The 9,631-nt window shown below is 25.4% G+C and overlaps 1 protein-coding gene across 1 annotated transcript; it reads right to left on the minus strand.

The window, feature by feature from the left end:
- Positions 1-1,355: 1,355 nt before the first annotated feature.
- LOC100749378 (CD63 antigen) lies at positions 1,356-7,424 on the minus strand. Its single transcript, XM_003493310.4, has 6 exons — positions 7,163-7,424; positions 5,336-5,524; positions 4,892-5,062; positions 4,473-4,694; positions 4,053-4,114; positions 1,356-1,832 (listed from the first exon to the last, which is right to left on the minus strand). The coding sequence occupies exons 1-6, from the start codon at positions 7,223-7,225 to the stop codon at positions 1,814-1,816; spliced, it is 726 nt and encodes a 241-aa protein (XP_003493358.1). The 5' UTR covers positions 7,226-7,424; the 3' UTR covers positions 1,356-1,813.
- Between the last annotated feature and the right edge of the window lie 2,207 nt (positions 7,425-9,631).

Raw genomic sequence — 9,631 nt, forward strand, 5'->3', positions numbered from 1 at the left:
CTTAATCTTATATAAATTTAAAAGGTAGAAATTTAAAAAATAGAAACTGTAAAAATGAAATATCTTTAAAATAAACAAATTATCGTATAGTAAAAATATTGCAAATGAAATTTGGAATACAAATTTAACTTGGAGATAATCTAAAACAAGAACTATTATTAAATAAATTTCTATAATTAAAACACAAAGGTAAATAATGGGAAAGATTTGCCTCATATTGAATTATTTAGCTTAAAAAAGCAAATCTTTTAGGTGCTTACTTTTAATTAAAATGATTGATAATATGTCATTTAAATTAATTACTTCGATCAATTCTAATATATTAATTAATGATTTAGACACGTTGCAAGAAATTAGGCACATTTTAATGCTTCGGTATTATCTATCGAGAAATATTTTTCTCCGCTTGTGATCTTTCATTATTTAAAATGAAACTCATTGAAACCTCGCTTATTTGTTTGAACATACTTTTTCTAGTCACGATTACTTTAGTAAACAATTATAATTGATGTAAACAAAGGCGAAATTTTACAAATTTTAAATTTTCTTTTAACAAATTACAAGATTAATTGAATGATTCTTTCCTTCTCATAATTTGAAAAATATATTATTACACTGAACCACTTACACAATCACACAAAATAAACAATTTATAAATAAACAACGTAAAAAATCTTTTTATGAATTACCTACAATAATTATAAAACTAGTGATATACTGTTTAAAAAGAATCATCAAAATATGTAATTTGTTACTGTAAATGGTTTTAACATTAATATTTTGATAAAATTATTTTTGATTTAGTCAAGCAATTAATTATTTTTTAACATTCAAACTTGACTTTTTTTTTGTTGTTAAAATATGCGAGATTTCAAACGAAAACAACAGTTATAACAATTGCAATAATTATAATAGAGTTCATTAAATCGACGCAATGCCATAAATTTGCAATTTTATTTTGTAAATTTTGTAATGTTTTGGAAGCTGTTCCAATAGTCAACAGTAAAAGACACCAGTCGTCGCATACTTTAATGTTCGTGTCAGGTGGTTATACGTTCAATTTCTTTAATTCTCTCACTGCAGAAATTAAAACTTTGGTCCCAACGTATAATTAGTTGCGAAATCATAATATAGTGCAACGATCATTTTCTTTCATTTTGAAGACAAAATTAATTAATATACTCAATCTTCGTTTAATTTATTATATAATATCATTTTTGAAATTTTTATTTTTGTGGAAGGTGACAATTATTATTCTTTGATTAATACTGAAATTATATGAATTATTACACCATATAAAAGAGTATAGTTCAATCAATTTTCTTTATCAAGCTATAATATTTAGAAATAGAACATTTACCCAACTCTATGTGTATAGAAAAAATATATTCTATATAAATACAATAGTTAGAATGAATTTAACATGTTACATAGAGATAAAATTTGAAAGACAATTTTTCTTTCCAAGAAATCAAGTTCTAAAAGAGCCTTTTAAATTGCAATAAACGTGAAGCCAAATATGTTATGATCTTTCTATCTCTTTTTTAAACATTCCCATGCCATAAGCTTTAATTCCACATACAGTGCAGTCTAAGAAAGAGACAATTGGTCTCAATCATTTGGCAGATAATGGCAGTATATTGAATTACATTCTCCAATAATTTGCTTTGCTTTTAAGCTAGACTGCAGATAAATACTGATTAATCTACAGCCAAGTTCTAAATAAATGGTCTTGCGACGACTCTAGAATTATTCTCTTAATGAATGCACGACGAACAATATTTAGTTATAATGCCTCCTATTGGGTGTTGAATCAGTGCGCTGCAGTCTCGCTGGAAGTAGAAATTAATTAAGTTGACTGTAATAACACGCAACTTCTAATAGATAATGTTGAATACCTCAAGTTGCAAGTGAGAAGGTGCAGTTACCTACGCTTCCCAAAATAAGGATCTCAATTACATTTAAAATCTTTAATATTATGTTACATACTGCATATTATAACGCTATTCATCGCATTACTGTTTAAATGGATAATATTAAAGATTTAAGTTGCTTTGAAATTTGGACGTATAATTTTTACTTATTTGAAATAGTTCTTCCATTACTACTAAATTTCACGTTTCGCGATCGTCGCGACCCGTAACTTGATCTAACTAGAAAATAAAAAAAAAAGATATATATATATATATATACACACTGTGCTTTCATTTCTTCATGTAATTATAAATTGAATAACAATAAATAAGATTTAATTGTTATTCAAATCTATATAGATACACATATAATACATACACAGTACATATATAATAATTACTCAGACATTTCATTTTAAGGCAATAAGAAAGACAGGGAAAAAATACGAAAACAATGTGAACATTACTTTAATATCGTCATTTAAATGTCTTCAATTATATCTAAATAATATATCCATTTAAATTATAAATATTATACTAAATGAAATATTTAATGAAATGTCATATTAACATATTAAATGAAATATTTAAATGATAATATTTCCCTGTAATATTTTTTGAAAACCAACAATAGAATTATTTATATGTAGCGCTAGTTTTCTAGAAAGAAATAAACCTTTCCATTTCTTTTATTGTAATCTAGTGTAACATCCAGATAATGGAAAGCGTAGCTCCAAATTTTTAAAGAATCATATAGCATCAGTATTAATGAAACACAGCTGTTTATTAACAATACTGAACTTGTATCAGTGTAGAAGACAAGTTCAATACAAAATCGTCTCCGAAATTATCTAAATATACACAACTGTGTAATCATATAATCATATTTACTGATTGTAATCATAATTTATTGTACCAACATTATGTAGACTTTGTATGAACAATATAGAACGTTTTTCCTTTTATATAAATAGAGATTTTCTTAGATCATCTTTCTGTGACAATAATTTATCTATTATCTTTAAATAAGATAATATTTTAATTAAATAAGAGGCATGATGGTGCAACTATCAAATTAAAAAGTAAAAGTAAAAAGTAATGAATTAACATAAATCAAAGTGATTATTATATGTGTTACTTTTATTTTATTTGATGATTAGACCACAATGCCTTTTAAATATCTTTCTTTGCTTGAACATAACTTTTTTAGTTAAAAATTGTTGTTTTATACATCGTGTCTTTGTTGTGGTATTTTTAAAAAGTTGTATGTTTCGCTTATAGACTATTTTGGAAAATACCACATAAAATCTAAGAAGTTACGGTGTTAAATTATTTTTTACAGAAGTACAAAGAAACTTAAATTTAATAAAAGAAAACTAAAATTATTTGACGAAAGAAGCTTAATACTTTTAACAGTTACAATAATATCATGTGTATACATACAATGTCAAATAGAAACTGAGATAATATACACTATTATCCATGAATAAATTATTACAACAAACATGTGAATATATATGTTCTCAACATAAAAATCTCTTAACATAAATATATAATTTTTGGTTTGTAGTTCTTGAATCTCAATGTGCAGTTTATAAACAAAGTACAAAAGATTCTTCTCGATTAACATAGAATAAAAATGGTCAGTCTTAAAGAAACAGTCATAAAAGACATGATACTGCACAGAAACACTTGTCTTATTTGATATTAAAATTGCAATTTTAAGAATGAATTAATACATTCAAAACCAAAAGTAAACGTTGTAATGCTGCTTTCGTTACCACTGTTATTGATTTTAATAATAATATCTGCAATCAGTAGTAATAGCGATAGCAACAATTGCAGTATTAAATAAGTTATAATAACGTGGAATAATAAAGTGTTGTTACGTATATATAAAATATAAAACATTACTGATAACAGCATTAATTAATTAGTTTGTATAGAAGCGATCTTTTATATATTATTTTGTGCAGCATGGTAAAAAGAACATATAAAGTGCTATTTGTGCAATACTCTGTTACTTAAAGAAGAACACAGAAACAATATTCATATACAAAAGAGTGAAAGGAAAAGATCATATTTTGAAGTCTGAGTGCAATTTCTAGGCATTAAAATTGGAGGTATCTGTCTGCTTACACAGTCTCGTACTCGCGACGAATTGAACGTGCCAGACAACATGCAAAGACGACTCCAATTAGCTGAAACAAACAGATTCTATTTTAGTATATGAATCGTATCTTTTTTCGTTAATGAATAATATATTACATTCATTTAACAAATAAATGTCATGCAATAGCAAACAAGAAATATGCGAACAATATGGCCTTATTAAATTATTAAATATAAAAAGTCGCATAATAATAAAAGAGTAGAAGAGTATTCATTTTTGATTATGTATGTTACGACTGAATGATATATATCTTTGCAATGATTGATTTGTATATTTTTATAAAATTATTTCTTTGATATCCTTTTTTAAATTTAGGAACAATATTTAATTTTTTATGAATAATATAAAAATATCCTAAATTAGAAGAAGTAAATAATAAATATTACCTGAATAATAGCAATGCCAATGCCAACACCACCCAAGATCAAAGCATTATGCTCAGTAGCAGACTGAAGATTGCCCATACAACCTTTTAGATGTATATGAATCGAATTTGAGTCACATTTACTTCCTTCTGGTACTTCTTTACAACACGAATTTGGTATAGTATTTTCTGGGAATCCAACATGAGCCCAATCATTAGGGCCAACCATTCCGCAACATTCCAACTACAATTTGGCAGTTTATAATAATAGTTAAAATATAGTAGAGATTTTGAATTAGCAACATTAACTTTCATTATGTACTAATTTATATTGAATAAAGTAATATAACATAAATACTTTGAAAAGTTTTAGTATAAAAATCTATTCTTTCTATATTTCAAATCTCTTTAGTAAAAATAAGCATCATTAAGCGTACTTACATCATGTTGCATAATATCCCAAGATTTACGAATATCATTATTGGTTGAGTATTCTTCCATAGTGGTATTTAATCTATGTTCTACCATTGTACGTACTTCTCCGCTCATCATATATCCAGCAATTCCAGCACCAAGTTCAAGTGCAAAGATTAAAAGCAGTAACACAGAGAACTGTACGGAACAAATACAAGAAAACAAAGATTGTTATTTAAGATTAATTAATTAACAAAAAAAAAAAAGATACATTTTCTTAGAAAAATAAATCATATTTCAGGTTCAATCTTAATTGAATATCTATATTTGCTATAGTTAAATAATTATAGAAAAATTTACTCTAATACAAAAAATATTATGATATACAAAATTATTATATAAATATTGGCTATTGCTATTATATAAAGATTATTATGTAAAATTATTGTATAAATAATGGCAGGCTATTACTGTTAATATCATGCAATGATTCTCTTTGACAGCTCCACAACAACCAAAGAATGACACAATAAACACAATAACACCAACTACAATCATCAATACTGGTCCTGTAAAGAACCAACTGTCCATAAAATTATTGTAGCCACTATAAACCACCAAGATCACAGTGCCAACTGCAATGAATACAATTCCTGTAATCTGCAATCAGAAAAATTTAACAGTTATTTTCAGCGATAATAACAGCAATAACATTAATAAAAATTATGATGTAATATAATATTATTTTTATGATGTATTATAACATAATATAATATTGATATAATTATGTAATAATACAATAAACATATTGAAACTTTTAAGAATATGCATTTCTTGATAAACTGGAAACCTTATACTCCGTAATGTTTATGTAATCAATATTAATTGATACTAATATTATTTATGAATGCATAACTTCATTTATTTTAATTGTAATTTTAAAATAATTTATATTCATTTGTAACATGATAAAACAATAGATAGATCTAATAAGAACAAGAATTAAATGAAGATGTTTAAAATTTATTTATTTCATATTACACAATTCTTGTTAGAATTGAAATGTATGCAGAAATTATTTTTTTTACCGGGAACAGAATGTAACTTCTTGTTTAACAGACACATTATCATCTCGCTAGGTAGTCGCAGTGTTATCCCCACCAATTTCTCGAATTGTTTGCACGGAGCGAGCGTCAGCGTTACTTCCGATCCGTGATCGACAATATCTTATTTACCAATTAGTCATCAAAATATAAAAAATGAAATTTTTACAATTTTTAATTTACGACTATTGTTTGCAATAAAAAACGGAACTAAAAAAATAGGTTCGGGTTAGCTTTTTACATAAATTATTTTCGATAATTATTATGATTATACTAATTATTTTTAATCTAAATTTAATAAATATGATTTAATAAAATATCATCACATTTCAAAATAGTGCTTATAAGAATAGATAGCAATATATAAACGTTGAGTAGGTTTACAAAGGAATAATTCATGAGGTTATGTGCAGTTACGTATTATACATACGTGACTAACATAAGAAATCATAAATACCCACGCAAATATAAGAGTAACTCATACAGATATGAGTATACTATATAGAAAAGAAGAGGTTATTTAATAATTCTTTAAACGATTTGCATAATGATACAAACAAGAAAAAGGCAGATTTCAATTTTGCTTTTTAAGAAAGAATTGAATAAAAAATTTTGGTTTCTGATAAATATTTTAGTTTCAACTTGTTTACTTTAGGACAGGTATTTAAATATGTAGGTATATACGAATTGGAAATAAAATATTTGGATTTCACTATAGAATCGACAAAATATTAAATAATAATCGGTTTAACTTCGGTTTAAGGGACATAAAATTATTGCTCTTTTCATTTGTCATTTAAAAAGTTTTCAGTACTTAGGATCCAAAAATGTAGGTCTTAATTTTAGGAATTCAGCGGTTCGGGAGTACTATGTATGTAATCAAATCAAATAATCTACAATTCGCGGCCCGATAGAATAAAAACCAATATCCAAATGATCGAATCTAATTTTCGCACAACGACGATTATGGGTACCATACGTTATAGCTACTTTATATTTAAACCATCTAAACATTTCTATTTTTAATAAAATTGGAATCGCCGTTTATTTTGCTTCATTTTAATTTGTGTATTTATCGAAATTTAAGAAAATCCTAAATGAATGTTAAATAAACATCGAAAGAACGAGATCAAACACAGTTGGAGCTTATGGAATAGAATACAAGTAACGAACACAACATGGAGCAAATACTTACGGCGAATATCAGGTTGAAAAGAAACGTCAGGTATTTGATGCAAGCCATTCCACCAGACACCATTTTTACACTCACTATTCACTGACTTCGAGAAAGGTAAGATCAAGTATAAAAATGATAAATATTAATGTAACCAAACAGTATGAAAGCTGTGTGCGTCCTTTATAGAATTGCGTCAAAATTATGCACTCGGATTATTCACCTCAACAGCTCACCAAAGAATAGTCATATTTTCATCCATCCACCCTGCCTGACGTAGATGCGTGCGCACCTTCCCGGTAATTTATTAAAGAACCGACCATATTTCTCATAGAGCCTTAAGCTTTAAATTTTACTTCCTAAGTATTTCTAAAATGATTATATTATTGTCAAATATGTATATAGATTTAGTATACAAAATTATTTTCTAATTATCGTTTATAATTAGAATTGTGAGTATTATAAATACATGTATTAATCATTATTAGCATTTAAAATACAGGTATATAAAAGTATCTTTATATATAGACAAGTAACACAGTAAATATTTACAAGTCACATATTGATTATATCAAAGTGTAACTTTAATCTATGATATATATAGAATTCAACATTCTATGAAACATACAAATACTTTACGTGTAAATGTATATTATACGAGTTATACATTTACACACTTTTTAAAGAATAATGAAGAAATTTAAAAATCTTTTAAATGGAAATAAAAACAGAATCAGAATAAAATATACCAAAGAAATTTTACATGTCCTTAGCGACTTTTCTTTATAATGCTATATAAATATATTTATATATTATACAATTTCATTTCTTAAAATTGTACACAATTTTTCGTTAACTTAAAGTTTTGTAGAAATGCAAATTTTTCAAGTCATAAAGATTAATTTAATAAAAAGTTGCAAATTATTTTTATATGCGAATATAATGTAATAAGATTTAATAAGAATAAAAATGTGTTAAACGTGTAAATACCTAAAATTGTATTGTAATAGGTAAAAACCTCAATACAATAAAGAAGCATAATACAATATATTTAATAAAAATAACATGAAACATTAAACTTTCAGTAGGTATTAAAAATAATTATTAATAAATTTAAATATTCTTTCTTTCTTATTTTATTTTATATTTAAAACGTAAAAGTTATACATACGTATTTATCTATTTATATATCATTCGTTTTCTGATAAAAAGAGATTAATATTTTGAGAGTAAGTGTAATAAAATAATATAAAATTATTATACTTTATCCTTGAAAATATTTAATTCTAAATGAGATGTACAATCATGAAGTTGGAAGTGCTAGTTATATATGATATATCATTCGCAATTGAGTCTATTCTTATAATCCCTTACTATCGATTCTTCGCATTATAATAGAAGCGATGTGTTTGTATGTTACTTGCCTCAGTTCGATATAATACTTGTTTTACAATTTATCGATTTGAAATTATTTTGATTATTGCTCCTATAAGACTCCTATATATGCATTTATCATGTTAAAATTTGAATTTCGAGTATTTTATTATTATTCTACTACATACGGAGAAATATTTTTAAGTCTCATGAATATATTTCAGAAATCAATTCAAAAATCTCAGCAGTAAACAACATCCCTATATTTTTATAACATATATTGTATATACATACATATTTGTAATTTTTATCAAATAATAATAATGATATCACCAATTACATACATGCTAAATTACATACAGTATGTTGAATAGATAAATATAATCAAGAAAATTTTGTTTATTATAGTAAATGTAAACCAGATACATATTTTATATTTTCATGCATAATCTGTATTTCGTCATGTTTTTAGAACACTATGGTGCTCCAGTTGGTATGGAAAAATTGTACTATATGAATATTATATTATGTATACCTACTGTAATACCTTTTTTACTTGTTTTAATAGTTAGATATGATAAATCTCATTATTATTATGATGATAGTAATAAAGATATTGATTCAAAATCTGTGCAATTTCGATGTTCCAATAATTTTTGTCCGGTTAAGACTCTATGTATATATTATAGCTGTACAATAGTTTTTATGAATCTTAACCAAGATAATTCAGGATTCATGTTTAAATTAATTATTTCGTATATGTATATATATATATATAAAAATTTGCTTTTATTTGGCTTTATGCTCCCTGCTTTTTATGTGAATTTTTTGTAATATTATATTTGATTGGTTTTCAATCGGGACGAATGATGGAAGTTAGTATATGTACAAAAATGTATAAAATGTATAAAATGAATTTTGCGGTTGGTAACCTTTGAAGTTTCGTAACCTTGGTTAAGAGTATTATGATTGCGCATGCGCTTGGACACGCAGCCACGCGCTTTTTATGTGAATTTTTTGTAATATTATATTTGATTGGTTTTCAATCGGGACGAATGATGGAAGTTAGTATATGTACAAAAATGTATAAAATGTATAAAATGAATTTTGCGGTTG

This window comes from Bombus impatiens, unplaced genomic scaffold (genome assembly GCF_000188095.3).
Source record: "Bombus impatiens unplaced genomic scaffold, BIMP_2.2 scf_1079, whole genome shotgun sequence".
Lineage (NCBI taxonomy): Eukaryota > Metazoa > Arthropoda > Insecta > Hymenoptera > Apidae > Bombus > Bombus impatiens.

What these genes read in the sequence shown, in the direction of transcription:
- LOC100749378 (XM_003493310.4), bottom strand. Translation starts at nt 7,225, where the DNA reads ATGGTGTCTGGTGGAATGGCTTGCATCAAATACCTGACGTTTCTTTTC. An exon ending in ATCATTGCATGATATTAACA is followed by an intron (nt 5,063 to 5,335) that starts GTAATAGCCTGC and finishes TGTTCCGTACAG; the next exon opens with TTCTCTGTGTTACTGCTTTT. An exon ending in GGGATATTATGCAACATGAT is followed by an intron (nt 4,695 to 4,891) that starts GTAAGTACGCTT and finishes GCCAAATTGTAG; the next exon opens with TTGGAATGTTGCGGAATGGT.